Source organism: Mustela erminea, chromosome 2 (genome assembly GCF_009829155.1).
Source record: "Mustela erminea isolate mMusErm1 chromosome 2, mMusErm1.Pri, whole genome shotgun sequence".
NCBI lineage: Eukaryota > Metazoa > Chordata > Mammalia > Carnivora > Mustelidae > Mustela > Mustela erminea.
Window position 1 is genome coordinate 155,069,790 of NC_045615.1, and position 18,066 is coordinate 155,087,855.

The window sequence follows — 18,066 nt, forward strand, 5'->3', positions numbered from 1 at the left end:
TCTTTATATCTTGCTAGGTATTTTATCTCTTATCTCTTCCAATCTTTACAAAAGCCTTTATGAATTAGGGCTGTGGAATATGGTATAAGTTTTTCACTGTCCTTGATTTCCTTTAAGGATTTTCTGTCAAGGGAGAACTATATGTAAGCCAGATTTGCAATGAAATCATAGTTTATTTATTAAGAAACTCATTGTAGTATACATATTTTATTACAGTAGAATATATGTGTATGATTTACATATACAGACATTTATAAGTCATTACTTGATGATTTTTCACATGTGCACATATGTATAACTGTTACTCAGATTATGAAATAAAACATGACCAGAATGGCATATTTGCTTGCTTTGTCATGATTTCTTTCCTTATTTTTATTATTTTCTTCTTTATACCTTCTTTGGGTTTCATTTTGTATTCTTACTTCTTGAGATATATATTCATATCATCAAGCTTTGGATTTTCTTCTTTTGTAATATTTTCATTTAAGGACATGAATTTTACCCAATCTACATGTTTAGCTATATCCTATAAATTTTAATATGTCATATTTTTATATTATGAGTAATATTGACTTTAATAAGTCAATAATGTATCTTTTAATCTTCAAGAAATCTACTTTGATTTAAAAATGATTCTGCTGAAATTCTCTATATTGTAATCAACATTTTAAAATATTACTGTTGTTTCAAAATGTGTCTGGTAATTACAATCTGTAGCTCTCCTATGTTTCTGATTTTTCTTTCTCTTTGGTCCCAGTCATTTGATTTTATCTGCTAGTATGCCTAGTAATTCTGATTGACTGTCAGATATAATATGTACATAGTAGAGATAATTTGATACTCAGGATGATACTTTTGCTTTTGGCTGGCATTTAGGTGAGGGACAGTTCACCCTAAAATTCATTCTGGAATTGAGCTGATTGGAAGCTGGGTTTCAGTCTCTATGTGGATTGGTCTATTACTAGTTTGCTCTTAAGCCTTGGATCTTGTCCTTTAGAGGTCCCAGCTGAATGCCTGGCATGTTTGTACATTACTTTGAAACTGCTGAAGGCTCAATTTTTGGAGCTCTGCAGCTACCTAGAAATCATAGGATGCCTTTAGAAGAAAATCAGAGCTGAAGTTAGTCTCACCTTTATGCAGTTTTCTTTTTCAGGGATATTGTTTCCTCAAGTTTTTAATGTCACAATAACTTTCTGATGCCTTTAAGCAGATTACAAAAATTCTGCAGTTTTTCTTGCTGGAAGGGTTGGTGTGATGCAAGCTAGTTTACCATAGCTGAAAGTGTTTCTCTTAGAAACATTTTTTTTTAGGTTGGACATTTTTAGTTCACTAAATACACAGCTCCAGGCCTACAACCACCCACACAGACTCTAAATCCTGGGATTCATAGACTTAAGAGACATGTGTTATGATAGAGAAATATAGTTGAGCCTATGAAACAGGTTCTGAGTCTCCTTACCTAACCAGCCACAGGGATAAAGATGTCAGGTCTCTCTCTTGCTATCTTTTTAAATCCATTCACTTGTCTTTCTGTAAGAGAAAACACTTGCTTCTTGTCTTCAAGGCACTGTAACCTTCCCAGTAGAAAAAAGTACCAATGAATTTGTCAAACTCTACTCCATCAAATTGGCCATGTTCCCCCTCAAGGTGTAGAGAGAGGGAGGGGACAGAAGCAGAATCATCTCACTCTTGTGAGTGAAAGAGCACTTTTTTCCTACCCTACCAGTTAATATTGTTTGCATATAGTAAATGAATAAATTTATACTCAAGTAGCATAAATAATTTACTAAGTTGCTGTTTGACCTAGGCGTTCTCTCATACTTTTGAGTTCCTTGAATCCTAAAGGTTCCATAGCATGCATTTATTCTCCAAAGCCATTATCTGAGGCACCACTCAAGAGTCAGCCTCAATGAGATTAAAATATAGGGTGACCATATAATTTTTTTTTTTTTTTTAGCACAAGACACTTTTGAGAATGAAAGAAGGCAATAGCAATTATATCAGGAAATGGGGTAAACTGGGACTGTCATGAAGAAACTGATAGGTATGGTGACCCTACTTTACCACAGAATATTTCTTTGCAGTGGAAGGATATAGTTCCAGAGTGATCTATAGTGAGCTTAGCAGATGAGTTTGTTTGGGAAGGAATAAGAGCTATCAATTTTCAGAGAGAGTGGAAGGAGGGGAATCAGCAGGAAGAAGAAAAGATAAGCTAAGAGGAAGAAAAGATAGGAAGGTACACCAATAAGAAAGCCAGGAAAAACCTCTTTCCCAAGGAAAGCAGGTGGATGTTCGCATGTAGACATGAATCATTAAGCAGGATGAACTGAGAATAAATACAGATTGGAAAATTAAACTTATTGAGAAAAAAAGAGAATGCATAGAATGCGGTAGCAGTAGGTATAAGCTTTGTAAAAATAATGAGAAAGAATCCTCAAGTTTATATGATTTTTAGAACATCACTTATAGTAAGAACATCAAACAGCCCATAGGATCCATTCTAATAAATCAGATTCAGATGATAAACCATGAATATTCCTGGTTAAAAGTGACACTTCATAGCTGATGCACTCATTTTAAAATATGCTAATTAATGGCAGACAAAAGAGGTAGGGTTTAAATGACTAAGTGCTTGGGAATACTTATCAGGTGATGCTGTTGGTCAGAGGGTGAAAGTAAGGAGGCTAGGAGAACACAGTGTTAATCAAATGGTCATCCCAGTCACTTTATGGTTGGTTGGCCATTACTTAGTAATGGGTCCCATATAGAAAACCTAAAAATTACCTTCACAGAAGAGGGCAGGAGAATCTAGGACCTGAGTAGAGTAAGAAGATTGACTTTTCAATTAGCTATATATGATGCATATCACTTGTGCGAGTAACTTTGATGTTATCTCACAGAGCTATCATCCCAAGTAACCTATCTCTTTCATAATCAGTCCACTTGTTCTGCTTTGTCCAATCATAATCTCTAGTTTCTTGGCATGCTAATACTGTGATCCCTGAGTCTTAGAACACCACTCAGAAAGTAAGGAAGTACAAGAAAGTATTAAAATGAACATGTGTGGCAGAGGACAAGCCATATACTTCTGAGTATTCATAGCAAGATCTTACTCTGGAAGAAAGAATACAAACTAGTATAAAAGGAATCCGAAATGCACACATCTGGCTGGATTCACAGAACTGGTGGTGTTCCATTTGAAATCAATTTCGTTGAGATCAAGTTTGGTAAAAGGAATTCGTATTCACCGTGTGTGTTCTCATAGTTGACCTTGCATAAAATCCAGGCTGTGTATCCCTTGGAGAAGCAACTAGTGATATATAGGAAAGGAATGCCAAACTTTATCTTTGGAATTCAATCCAGATGAGTTTATTGGGTGATTTTCAACCTGATTTGAAAGCCCTGGATTCTGCTCTTTCTTTCATTATTTGCTCTTGTTCTTTTAGTTTCTGGTTATTCTTTACCTTTTTGTTCAATGTTTATGACTTTTTCTTAGAGTAGGGTGTGTCTCTTCTCTGCAGTGCCCACTACCAGGGTTTAAGCATTATAGGAATCCATAAAGTTTGAAGAGAATTAAATGGAATTTAGAGTGGATTTAAATGGGAAGTGAGAAAATTTGTCCAAAATAGCATTTTAAAATGTTTTCAGGGGCACCTGGGTGGCTCAGTGGGTTAAGCCTCTGCCTTCATCTCAGGACATGATTCCTGGGTCCTGGGATCGAGTCCTGCATCGGGCTCTCTGCTCAGCAGGGAGCCTGCTTCTCTCCCCTCCCCCCCGTCTGTCTCTCTGCCTACTTGTGATCTCTCTGTCAAACAAATAAATAAAATCTTTAAAAAAATGTTTTCATATCATAATATGCCTTATATATCTCCGAGTAGGAGATAAAGCATTCCTAGGCTTATAGGCATATTCAAGGCTCTGAGACTATCTGGAGTATAGAAACATTTAATCTTAATTGACTTATATTCCTCAAATATATTTGACAAATACATTTTTTTTCAAAGGGTCTGGACTCTTCAGTAGACAGAAATCACCTCAAATTAATTTAAACCCAACATGGAATTTTCTGGCTTATGCAATAAGTAAGAATTCTTGATGAGTTCACAGAATGGAGAAGCTGCAGGACCTCAGGGCCTGGGACTTGGGACTCAGAAATCTCTCTTGTCATCTGTTTTTCTCTCTTGCTTTCATCTACTTCCTTTTGGGTGTTGACCTCATTCTCTCCTAGTGTGGACAGTCTGTGACAGGCTCTTTCAACATGGAGGGGAACAACCTCAAGTGAAAGGAAAAATGTTGATCTTTATACAAGTAAAATACTAATTAACCAAAAGGGTCTGGTTCCTGCCTGAGTCACATATCCATCCTTTGGATCAATCACTGTTATCAGGGGAGGAATCTTCTAAGATTGGCAATATTCAGGCCTTTTGTCCATTTAGATGGCCTGGTCAGGGGGGTTATGTCTAGAACCTTTAAGGGAGGCATTTGGACAGCTTATTGGGAAGAGCAGAAATAATAACCACCTTTCATTTGGTCAACAGATATTTATTCAGCCTTTCTCTTCAGGCACTCTTTAAGGCATTAAAGGTACAACACTGAACAAAATAAATGGATATTTCTCCCTTCATGACTTACTTTCTAGTGGGGTGGCAAGTAGTAAAGATAATAGCTAAAACATGGCATGTTTGTGATAAGTACAAAGAAGGAAAAAATAAAGTAGGGAAAAGGAGTGAAAAGAATCTGTGGGGAGAAGGAAGTTGATATTTTAACTAATGTGCCTGGGGGAGATTCACTGATGAAAGGTGACTTTTAAATAAAGATCCAAAGAAAGTGAAGGAGGAAGCTATGTTTCTTCCAAGACATTACATTCAGAAGCAACAGCAGGTGTAAAGGCCCTGAGGTTAGAGCGTACCTGGCATGTCTGAGGGAGGACATGGAATCTGGAGTGGTGGGCATGCAGAAGACTGGAGGAGAGCAGGAGGAAATAAGGTCAGATTGCAGAGAAGCCAGGTGATGCTGAGGTCGTGACTTATCCTCACAGCATTGCCTTCCCTCTTAGTGAAATGACTTTGAGAAGCAGAATGGCAAGATCTGACTCCTGATTTGACTGCTCTGGCTACTTTGGTGAATAGACTGGAGGCAAGATCAGAAGCAGATAATCCAGCCAGGAAGCCAGTGCTAGTATCCTGGAGAGAGAGATGATTGTGGCAGATGATAGTGGACGAGGATAGAGGCAGTGGAGGTGGTGAGAAATGATCAGATTCTGGATATACTTTGAACGTGGATTCGATAGGATTTGCTGGTAGAATGGGCATGGTGTGTGAGAGGAAGGTAAGTTCTAAGATGACAGTAAGGTCTTGGCCTGAGCAATGAAAGGATGGTTGCCATTAGCCAGATGAGGAAGACTGCAGGAAGAGCCAGTTTGAGGAGACTGTTGGGTGGGCTCAGTTTTTGGATGAGTGAAGTTTGAAATGCTTATTAGACATCCAGGTGGAGATGTTCTAGGTCTGGAGTTCAGGGAGAAGGTCCTGGCTGAAGATATAAATATGTGAGTCATCAGCATATAGAAGGTGTTTAAAAGCATGAGCTTTGATGAACTCACCCAGAGAGTGTGTGTAGATAGCAAAGAGCCACTTGGGGGCTGAGTTCTGAGGTACCTCAGATACCATATGTGTTTATTTTAGAAAAGCTGTTAGTTTCTCTGAGAACACTAGCATTTCACAAACACAGTTTGAGATCTGCTGATCTAAAGGAACATGTCTTTAGAACTACATCTCTTTAGAACATGTAGAATATAGTTTACTTCCTTTGGCCTTAAAAATATACTCCTATTTTTCCAATATGGGGATGATAATCTCATTAAATGTAGCATAGCACTCTAAGACATTCTGTAGAGGAATATAATTGACTGTGGGCTATTCTTCATGTGTTCTGAGTCAGGTAGTTAATTAGTGACAGATCTGGACATAGGTTCTAGAGTGAGACTTGGGAAACTAACCTTCCTGGGCATTTGATGGATTTTGGTCTGATTTTTAGTGCTACAGAGCTCATTCTTTCCATTCATAATATTTATTACAGCTGAGTTATGTGCAGTGTAGTTGCCCAGTACAATGGGGGATAAATTATTCTCACCCTCAGGAAATTGGGGGAAAAGATTTAAACTTTCAAAAGTATGATTCAGAAGTGAGTACTTCCAGAGTTCCCAAGAAAGTGGGGTTGAGATAGTTAAATGGCTTATACTTAGATGTTTAGAGGAGGTAGAAGGATGTTTAGAAAAGGTAGAAATGTGGAAAGGAAAGTTTTTATAATGAATGTGGGAGTCTACATAAACTGAATAAGATTATCAGATTACCTGCCTAATTAGACAGAGCAAAGAGTGTGCCGGAGAGATGGGAAATAAAATCAGATTATTACGAAGCTGTTCGTAGTGGGAACTCTCTGGAAAGAACCCAAGGAAGATTATTCTAAGAATGATATTTTGTTAGGCATTTGCGCCACTTAGCTGTACCCTGTACTCTACTCTGTGTTTTGGAAAACAATTCGTTATTGCAGCTTCCTTAGGTGATAATAACAGTTTTGGCAATTTGATGTTTTTTAGACCCTTCCCATGACTGCTGCTCTTTCACTATTTATAGACTCAAATAGTTTTTTTTTTTTTTAAATATTAACATTTCTTGGAGGACTAATGGTATAAACTTTGGAAAATTCCCTTACTTCTTAGAAGTAGTCATGTTCCTAACATCTAAATATCTTGCCTTTGCTTTTTCTTTGTGTTTATTTGGTTCCACTAAATTATTAGCCCTGATGTCCTTGCTTTTTGCCTCATAACTTGCTTCTTAGATGAACTACCAAATTTAAAAAATTCTGTAAAAATGCTAATGAGGGTGATGGAGTTTTAGGGATTACTTCTAATGTCACTTATTTTCTCCAGTTAATAACTCTGCATATGGGGGTGCCTGGGTGGCTCAGTAGGTAGAGCATTTGAGTCTTGATATCAGGGTCCTACGTTCAAGCCCCACATTGGGTGTGGAGCTTACCAAAACAAAACAAAACAAAACAAAACAAAAAACAAAAACAAAAGAGAGAGAGAGAAAGGGAAAAAACCTCTATAAATGGAAATTGTTATTATAACCCCTATAACTTTTTTTTTTTTACGGTAACCTTTTTATTAATGGGGGAGATTGGACCATGTCTGCCATCTCAGCAGTATTCATGGCAAAAAGTACTGAGTTCACTGGTAACGTTTGACCTAAGGGAAGGGCCTTTATATTGATGATTAGTATATATCAGAAATCTATGCCTTTCATATGGCCCTGCAAAATTTTTATCTCCATCTTCCACGATTGTTGAAATGTCTTCCTTGAGCTGTGGAAGGTGTTTCCCATTCACTGAAGAGTGCTTGAACAGGCCTGTTCTAAGTGGAACTTGAGGAAGCCCAGGAAAGGGACAAATAGCACCTGTAAGTTAAGCTTTCCAAGTGACCATAAGAAGCAACCTTTATTCCCTGAGAAAAATCTCTTTATACTTTTACCCCCTCCTCAAATTTCCACCTACCATCGCCCCCTTCCTCCTCAGCTTACTTCTCAGTTCTTGCTCAGTTCAAGGTTACTTGAACTACTTCTTTGGTTGTCCCCTGTATCTCCTGCAGCAGTAATCTGTCTCATTAACATTCCGAAGTGTTAGCACACTTGCCATTAAGAAGAAATTCTCTATTTTATGTTTTCCTTTACCTACTTTCCTATTCCTTGCCTTTTCTTGGTAGCAATATTTCTCGAAATAATTCTCTCTACTGCCTGTCTCCACTTCTTCACTTCCTGTTCTTCACCGGGCACTCTTGTGTCCACCGTAACTGCTCTTGTCAAGATCACCCAGCACCGCCATCTTGATGAATTCATTCATCCATTCTTAGTTCTCATCTTATTTGAACTTTCAGCAGCCCGTGACTCAGCGGCTATACTTTCTTCATCAAGCCCTTTCTTCACCTGATAGTTGGTGTATCCTGGTTTTCCTCTGACCTGACTGGCTGCTCTTTGGGGGTGTCCTCTGCTGAGATTTCCTCCCATTCCTATAAAAGATAAAGTGGCCCAGTGTTTAGGTCTCATCCCTCTTCTCTATCTACACTCACACTCAAGGTTGTGTCATCCTGTCTCATAGTCCTAAATTCTCTTTATCTGGTAATATCTTCTAAATGTACGTCTTGCAACTTTACCTTTCCACCTGGGTTTTTAGTAGGCAAGTCCCACCTAAAACTTCCCAAGTGGCCGTCAAGGCTCTTACCACCTGTCCCCCACACCCGTGCAATATTTCGTTTGCTGCTGTTTTCTCTTCTTTGCTCCTTTAACTACCCCCCGCACTCACCTCTTCCTCTACCTGTCTGCCAAGCTCTTTTCTGCCTCGAGCCTTTGCACTTGCAGTTCTCTTTGCCTAGAATACTCTTTGAGCAGATCACTGCATGGCTTGTCCCCTCAATCCAGTGTAAAATGTACTTCTTCAGAGGCTTTCCCTGACTATCCTGTCTAAAATAGTACCTTCCAGCCTGTTTTATTTTTCCTTCTTAGCACTTATCACTACTTTAAATAATACTTTATTTCTCTTCTGTTAGAATATGACCCAAGGAAGAGAGAATTTGTTGATCTATCCCTGTATTCGTGGGGGTTAGATCAATGCCTGGCTCATAGTAGACTCTCAACTTACATAGTAGACTCTCACTTATTGAGCAAGTGAATAAATAAATAAATAGTTTTATACGTAAATGTAGTTTTAGGTGTAAGCCATGTGATTACACCTTCAATATTTTTTGAATCCAAAGTACAGAGTAATGTTTATATAATAGAAGGGTTAAATGTAGTAGAAAAATGGCTAGCTAGAGCCTGTTGTGTGTAGACTCATATAAAGGAATTGCCTTGGGTGATATATGGAGTATCTGTTTTTGTTCCCTTCTCTGGAAATAAATTGTGTTTTCTTGGCTCTTCCCATGCAGCTGAAGAATAAGTTCATGAAAAAACTGCCACGTGATGCAGAGGCCTCCAATGTGCTTGTTGGGGAGGTTGACTTCTTGGATACTCCTTTCATTGCCTTTGTTCGGCTCCAGCAGGCGGTCATGCTGGGCGCCCTGACTGAGGTCCCTGTGCCCACACGGTAAGCTCCTGCCTGACCTGCTGGGGTCTACTATGTGCTTACAGAGTGGTTTTGGCTGTAGAATCAAGGATGCATCCAGAGCACGCATCTTGGAAAGGTTTGATCTGAAATAATGATTTATTCTCACAGATATATATATATTTTTAAAGTTTATTTATTTTAAGTGATCTCTACATCCAGCATGGGGTTTGAACACACAACCCTGAGATCAAGAGCCCCTCTGACTTAGCCAGCTTCTCATAATAATATTTTTCAAGTTTAAACTTTAAGTATATGGATTTTACAGATGAAGAAACTGAGTCCGAGAATTTAAGTAACTTGTCCAATGTCATACAGATGGTAAATGCTTCAGAGGTCAGAGTTGCTTTGGGTTGCTCTACATTTTATCAGATAATTGGTAACATATACATACATACATACACATGTGTGTGTATAAATATATATATGTGACTACGTGTATATATATATATGCATACATATAGAAAAATCATTAAGCTGCACACTTAAATATGCACACTTTTATTGTTTTGTGTTGTATCACATCAATTCTGATTCTAAAAGGGAGCGTATTAGGATTATTACGACCACGTCCCCACTGCACCAGTCTAATCCACCCTGCAGCTGAGCTCGAGAGTTCGAAGCTAGACTTACCGAGTGCTGTAGGTAAACAGGAGTTAATACTTCAGCTTGTGCTAAAGAAACATTTAAAGAGAAGTTTGTAATCTTCAAGTTGACATCATAAAATTATCATGTGAGGTGGGTGCTTTTTTATGGGCAAGGACAGGTGACTTCCATCTCTTTTAGGTTTCCTCACGTGAGCAAGAAAGGTTGTGACTCCTCCTCAGTGATCTCAGATGGTCTTAGCCTCATACCCTGAGACAAGGGGCTCCGGGTTTGCTTTGAGCCAGGTTGGGAGAGAAATGAGAACCTTTCCTTGTGGCCTCCCGAGTCATAGATGACAGGCTCTTTTTTTTTCTTTTCATACAGGTATTTTCTCCTTATTCTTCTATTTCTTAGACACTTAAAATGGGAATAATACTAGTAGGCAGTCAGTGGACAAATGGCAAAGGACAGGAAATGATCATAACTTACTCAATTTAATGGGATCATCACAATTCGTGTTTTCCGTAACTTGGTTGTTCACTTGAAAACATTGCAGCGGAGCCTTGCACGTCTACCTGAGCAACCACCTGCTGGGCTGCTCGCTGACTCAGATCATGGCTGACGTCCAGCTCTTGTGCCCCTATGGTTTCTTTCATGTCTCTTTGGACTAATTTTACTGGGGCTTGAAGGAAAAAAAAAACAACAACAAAAACACGTCACGAAGTGTTAAGTTGCTCTTGCGTTTTCATTTTTCTTACTACTTTTCTCTAGAAGCTACAAGAAAGACTATTTTTTTTTAAAGGTTTTATTTATTTATTTGACAGAGAGAGGGATCGCAAGTAGGCAGAGAGGCAGGCAGAGAGAGAGGAGGAAGCAGGCTCCCCGCCGAGCAGAGAGCCAGATGTGGGGCTCGATCCCAGCACCCCGAGATCATGACCTGAGCCGAAGGCAGAGGCTTAACCCACTGAGCCACCCAGGCGCCCCAAGAAAGACTATTTTTATTTAACAAGAACAGGAGTTCCTTGTGCAGCAAATCGCGACCATTTGTGTATCTCTTATCACCTGCTCCCGTCTGGCTCATTCTGTTCTTCTGTGCAGGAGAGTGTTTCCAGTCTGCAGGTGAAAGACAGCATCATTTGAATGAACAAAAGATGCTCGGCAGTTCAAGGGAATGTAATTCAATAATGCCATAAAACTATTTCAGGGCAATAATCTGAACAATATAGCCAAGCATGTTAACATTTTTCCAGGAAACAGTTTTATCCATTTGCTGTCCCCTGATCCAGCGCATGCTGTAATCACTGAGCAGGGAGTCTCATTAACCTTTTTGTGTATGAGTAATGTGGGGCCATCGACAATGGCTACATCCTGTGAAATCCAATCAAGGAAATCCCACAAGGAGCCCGGTAGTCATTGTGAAGGACTGCCTCTGTACTCAGTGGTGTGCTTTAAGGCGCTCTCCTGTCCTACCGCGGGGAGACCTGAAAAGTCTGGTTTTGTGGACATTTGCTAAATGTCATTTTTCCTTGAGAAGGAGGAAGAAAGTTATGCTCTTACATTTATGATTGTTGTTATTACTCTATGTAATAAGTAATATTATGGCCATGCACTTTTTAAGAAGCTGGATCTAGCAGCTATATGTAGCAACAAGGTTCTCTAGTTAGTTACTGGCTGAATGTACTTGAGCTTGGTGCTTGGACCTGGACTGGTGCCAGCTGGGTGGATGCTACCTGCCTAGGGACCCTCTTGCCATGCATGTGAAGGCAAACAAACTGTTCTTTGATATTTGGCGACTTGTTAGGACAGGTTTATGATTCTCCCAGTATCTTGTGGACCCTTGGCTCGCTGTCATCTTCTGTCTGTCCACGGAGGTTGCCACTCACTCCTATTTATGAGCGATGTAGGGGTTAAGTAGTATTATTCCCATTTCACAGCTGAGACATGGAGGTGACGGGGAGAACCATGTTCAGTGCTAGAAACAGAACTGCAGATTTCTGACTTGAAGCCAGGCTTTTGGGGAGAATCTAAGGAGCTATGTAGAGTGGATTTGAACAAAGTACGGGTAAGGTCTTCCCATGAAGAAAAATAAAAGACCCTGATAGTTTGCTCTTTTCTGATCTTGATTTTCACATTTAAGGCAAATACTATTCAGTAAGTTCTGGTCCTCTACAAAATTAGAATGTTTACCCTTTCCATATCACTGTCAGTTAATATTATTTTATGTGATACATGGTGATGTGCCCGAGAGCAGCAGTTTGTGCTTAATTATCAAAACCATAGAAAATGTCATTTTAGGGATTGGGATGGAGATCCCGCTACTTCAGTCCTGTCGTGTCCAACAGTTCAGTCGCTAGCTGCTGCTTACCATATGTAATGTGGTTGGTTATGGTGCGTTTGTGGTCCTCATTTATCTATTGTGGAAGCTACGGTTTAGCCATGGTTTCCAAAGCCGCTAAATATGAATAATGGCTTATTTGATTCACTGCTGTTTTGAGAGCAGGGAGTAAACGATTGGTACATGCTGAGTTTATTCTAGAAATAGCTGTGATATATCAGGAAAGGGGGGTGCACATCCTTTCTGAAAAGATTGAGTGGTTTAGGAAGGCTGGCTCTTTTTCTGATATTATGCCCTGTTTCTGCCTATAATTATTTTGTGAATGTGAGTATAGTCCATTGGTTCCGGACAGAGATCATCTGGTACTTATTTTTGTTGTGGAGAATGCTAGAGGCACCCTCCCCAGGCATAATTAGGTCTGTGAAAAAGCTCACAAGAGTAGAGGAGCCTCATGCAGATTCTTGAGACAACTAGCACTATCAAAAATTCTAACTATGGCTTTATTTCTGGTTATGAGTGGATAAAAAGAACTCAGTAACATAAATTAATTTATTTTCCCCAGCTGTCAACATGGCTGTGCCCTTCCAGCCACACAAATGTGATGTTTACTCTAATTTGTTAATCAAGAAAAAAGCTTCTGGTTAAAAATAACATCTGTCCATTGACAAAAAACAGCTTGGGTCATGAAAGGAGTTTTCAGTTGTATAAAAGCTGAGTTTGGCAAGATATACTTCTATCATAAAAGTTGTAACAGCTTTTGCTTCTTTGAGGGTTAAAGGGAAAAGAACATCTTTCAGACAGAGGGAACTTTAACTTGTTGAGTTGTTCTGTGTTGCTAGTTTTCCAGACCACTCATTGCCATTTCACCAAGGCAGTCCAAATTAGGGGGTTCTTAAGGGTTTCTGTTCCTACAGAGGAAATTCTTGACCCGAGGTGATGTTTCCTGCTACCTACAGATGGCTAGATTTCTTCTATCATTTTAAAAGTTTGAATTTATTGAATGGTCCCTGGCTGGAGTAATGGAAAAATTTCACTGATATGTAACATTTTGTTTCTGTTGGGCAGAACTGATTCTCCATTAAAGAATAAATAAATAAATAAATAAATAAATAAATAAATACATGTATTAATAAATATTTTATATTACATATAATATATATCTGGGTTTTTAAAGGAAAAATTACATTATCCAGGAAAGAGAAATTGTACCTTTATATTTAAGTTACTGAAATAATATAATTCTCATATATTGGGCTTATTCCTATAATATATATTTTAGTCACTTCTATTCGTTCTTTGGTACTGGTCAGCAGAGTCTAAAGTAAATATTTGCAGAAAACATATGCCCTCATCTCATAGGGCTTAAATTAGAGGGTATGTTACTCTCCCAGCTCTTGGAATAGTTACACATCATCTGCCAAAGTTTATTGAGGACTACCAATAACTGAGAGTATTTGTCTCACTTTCTAAAAAAATAGTATTTTTGGCTTTGTTGCCATGTAGCCAACCTGATAATTAATTCATGTGTCAGTTGATACATGTGTATGTATTTCCATGATGTGTATTTGCAAACTGTCATGGTGTTGGAGATGTAGGGCAAGGTAGGAAGAGGTACAGAGTGGTTCCGGAAAGATTTTAATTACTATGTCTTACTGAAACATTAGTGTTTAGACACATTAAAATAGCAAAAGATGGTGGGTAAAGGAAACCCTTTATTTAAAAATGTGTCAGGTAAAGGATCCAGATGTTTGATATTTTCTCTTGCTGCCCTGCATCAGTCCCCTTTGCCTAAAACTATGTTCTTACCGCCCTGACAGCTAGCCATTGCTTGACAGGCAGAGAGGACTGCGGAATGTGATGAGTACTGATGTAAATCTGTAACTGGATTTATATTTTGCTTTAGTGGTTAAATCTTTTTTGCATGTGTTGCACTCAAATCAGTGATCTGTCCCTTTAGCAAAGTACATTTTACTGCCATTAGGAAGCACTTTATAATACTATACGTAGTGGTATACACTTAAGGTCCAACTTCGAACAAAGAAAAGTTTTGGTATCAATTGAACTTCAGAATTAGAAGAACTAAAAATCCAATTTTAATAATGACTTCCTTCATACTTGAACAGACTTTCGTGCCTGCCGATTGCTTTTGCTTTTTCATCTATTGTGATAACACTTGAAAGTGAGTGTGCCGCCTCATGCCGGAACTGGTTTCTAAGCAAATAAGTATTGAACAGTTTTATGGTTATTTCGGTATAAAATCAAAACATTCAAACTTTGAGATACCTTCTTATATTCTTAATTTCTGTTTTATTCCCCTTTCCCTTTTGGATTTAATTTTATAATGAAAAGAAGAAATTATTTATTCAAGGGATTTTTGGAGCAAACTGTAACACTTTGAAGAGTACTTGCTGTCAACCCATTTTTATTTAAAGTGGGGCATATAGGGGTTCCTGGGTAGCTCAGTTGGTTAGGCATCTGCCTTTAGCTCAAGTCATGATCCCAGGGTCCTGGGATTGAGCCCCACATCAGGGTCCCTGATCAATGGGGAGTCTGCTTCTTGTTTTCACCCTACTTGCTCTGTCTGTCTCTCTCTCTCTCTCTCTCTGTGTCAAATAAATAAATAAATAAATAAATAACTCTTTTAAAAAAATGAAGTAAGGTATTTCAATAAATAAGTAAAAAATAAAATTTTATTAAGCAATTCCCACACTATCCCTGGTCCCATAAAATTTTACCTAAGATTTCTTGTTCCCAACTAAGTATCCATAACATCTTTCACCAGGGTGACCTGTGAAAGTTGTAGGTTGGGCAGGTAATACTAGGCAGAATTGTATGCTAAGAAGAACTGGAGGTGAGAAGGCCTGTCTCCTCTCTCTCATTTACTAGGCACAATCTTGGCTCAGCCACCGACCTCCTCAAGCCTCAGCATCCTCACCATTAAATGGGAATAGGACACCTGTCTTTATTGCAAAAGGGTATATGGAGTTTAAATGAGGTGATGAATGTGATATGCTTTGCAAGCTTTAAAAAGCTGAGCAAACGTGATGTGATCATGTTTATTGCCCTTATTGTCTATGTGTTCGGTGAGCTATGATCATAAGCAAGGCAGAGATGTATCCATGTTGCCTTTTATTTATTTTTTTCTTAGTCACTACTTAGTGGGTTTCTCCCTCCCTGGTCAAGACACAACCTAAGTGGGGATAAGCTCATTATTGCAAATTTCAGGACCTACTTACTATAGAGCAGTGAGTGTGCATTATCAAGAGAGCAAGTTTGGAAAGAAAATGAGAGCAACCAGAAAAGAATTTTAACCGTCTGAGAATGATGCTTTTTTTTTTTGAATATTTCTCTCATATTTCTCTTTCTTTACTTTGGCTGTCAGCATGTGGCTTACTTATAGAGGATTTGGTTTTTGCTGACCTCCAGTCACTTCTGAGCAGAAATATTTCTTAAAAGTATGGAGAGGATCATTTGTCATTGTTCATACTGAGTAAGGAAAAGTCAGAGAAATCTGAAGATGTCCTACGTCTTTCTGGTTATTGTGCTTATTGGGTTTTCTTCAAAATTCTGAAATTCAGTAGAAATGGGGAGGGAAGAAAGTTTAAAAAAAAGGAGATTGAATGACTCCCAATGTGAAGTTCTCTGGCTCAGTAAGAAACTTCTCAAGGTTTCCATGTGAAGTTCTCCCTTGCCTCCAGAGAAACAACAGTTTGTTGAAAGAGCATCTGTCACATTACCAAGAATACTGCCTTTGTTTTAAAGATGAATTCTAGACCTGCGCTTTTTATCAACCAAGATAAACGTGTCTCAGTTTTATGTAAATTAACTTCGATGAAATGTGTTTTATAGCTTTTGCTTCTTTCCTCTTCCATTAGGTTCTTGTTCATTCTCTTAGGTCCTAAGGGAAAAGCCAAGTCCTACCATGAGATTGGCAGAGCCATCGCCACCTTGATGTCTGATGAGGTAGGCGGTCCAGAACACGGTGATCTGTGAACGTCCCACTTGTATAGTTTTTGTACTGTGAATTGGCTGTCACAATGTATTCAGTTAAGATTATGTGGCTACCAGTCTTCTCTATGACATGAGGCACAGCCATTCATGGCAGATAGCTGATCTCTATACAATTCTCAAAAACAACAAAAAAAAATTATGCTGGAACAAGATATAGTTTCTTTTCTTTTTCTAAGCATTGTAATTCTTCAAACTGATGTATGTGAAATATTCTTTAAAAAGTTCACATCACTGTATTAATTTAAGCTTTATCTCTTAAAATGTTGAACATATTCATTCTGGGAGTTCAGGTGTCCATATATCACATCAGAAATAATGGGTTCTATAAAGTAACGCATAATGAAATGGATCATGCATTTTTTCCTTAGGTATCAGAAAGGACCTCTTTTTATGGTCTTCTTATCTTGTGGGAAGGAATTATACACACACTAAAATGCCGTAGCAACCGTTACTGCAGAGTATCTAGTACTTTGGAATTACAACCTTACTCTCATAACAGCTTGAATGTTGTTACACACGTTTTAGACACAATGAAACCCTAAACCCTAGTCTCAGTAGGAGAAATACAATTAGGATATGGGATCATTGATTTCTGCCTCTGTGTCTCTTTAGCTTACTATCTTCCCACGTTTTATTTTTGCTTTATTACTTGATTGTTAGCTTCTCCATGTGTTAAGTGGAGAATAGGGCATTTAGTTATGGTAGTTCAGCTTGGTGATTACTCACATGGTTGCTTAATGTGAGACCAAGAGCATTGATGCATAGCTATGCTGGTTTTCCCCCTTGAGGCAACTAAGCCCCTCAGGGAGTTCTTTTATTGATTTCTGTATGTTTATATTTTCTTAAAAAAAAAAATCCTTCCTCCTAAGATGTAGCAGTGAAAAATGCTTTAGGCTCTAAGTGACAGAAAAAATAAAATCTGATTTATAGCGGCTTAAACTATTCGGGGAGGCTTTTTGTTTGTTTGTTTGTTTGTTTCACACACGTCAGGAAATTTGGAGGTAGGCAGTAGCCAGAGTTGGTTTAACATCACCGCTTCATAATAAATCTAGAGCCAAGGCTCTTGCTATGGGGTCTTAAGATGGCTACTGCCATGAGCCCCAGCCATCTCTTCCATATTCAAGGCAGGAAAAAGGGGGCGGGAATGTTAGCTGGAGCTGTCTCTTTTAACAGGTATCCTAAAGGTTTCCAGACAGCTTTTTCCTTCTATCTCATTGGTCAAAACTGTCAGTCCTTATCTTCGGGGGCGGCTGGAAGAGTGACCCTCTGACTTTCTAGCCTCCGCAGTTGCCGAGCCCGCGGCGGACAAGGTGCTGGCACCCTGGATGGCCCTGCCCTCAACCTCAACCCCCAGACCGTGACATGTTATTTGTTTGACAGCTTTTAAAAAATTGTTGTCGAAGAGAAGAGATTTAGTAGCAGTCTTTAAGCATAGGCAAGGATGTTAAGCAGGAGCCAGTTTTTCTCCTGAAGACTAAAGAATTTGACTTATGAGGTATGAAAAGGTGTAAAGGACTTTTCAGATCATCAGCTAGGTTGGAAGAATGGGCTGGTTGGCAAAGAGGATTATGTGCGTCTGGAAGCTCCTTCTTTGGCTATCTATATAAAAGACAAGACGCATTTGCTGCCTTGGATGGTTTAGTTGTTGCCTCGCTAAAAGGTTAGACAGACGATCACCTGCTTAAAGCCCTTTGCTTTATGTGTTACCGGTATAACTTGGATTTTTCTTCCTTTAATAGCTGACATTATTTGTGTGTTTGAGAGTTGCAATGTTTGGGTCTTAACCCGATCTTAACACTCAGCTTGAACTTCTCCTTTTTGAATTACCAGCAATGGTTTGTCCCAGTCGTTTTGATTTCAGAGAATGACTCTTTTGTGTATTTCTCCAAACCATTTTCATCTGGCTTCCACAGCAGCTATAGCAGGAATGGTGCCTACCAGTGGGAGATGAAAAGCAATGTTGTGTTGCAGTATTGATA

At 38.8% G+C, this 18,066-nt stretch overlaps 1 protein-coding gene across 4 annotated transcripts in view; it reads left to right on the forward strand.

Moving 5' to 3' along the window:
* Positions 1–18,066, forward strand: part of SLC4A4 (solute carrier family 4 member 4) — a 345,711-nt gene that overhangs the window by 217,975 nt on the left and 109,670 nt on the right. For all 4 annotated transcript variants that reach the window (XM_032334538.1, XM_032334539.1, XM_032334536.1 and 1 more), the window contains exons 8-9: positions 8,981–9,138; positions 15,952–16,039. In XM_032334538.1, the coding sequence (XP_032190429.1) occupies positions 8,981–9,138; positions 15,952–16,039 (246 nt within the window). The remainder of the gene's footprint in view (positions 1–8,980; positions 9,139–15,951; positions 16,040–18,066) is intronic.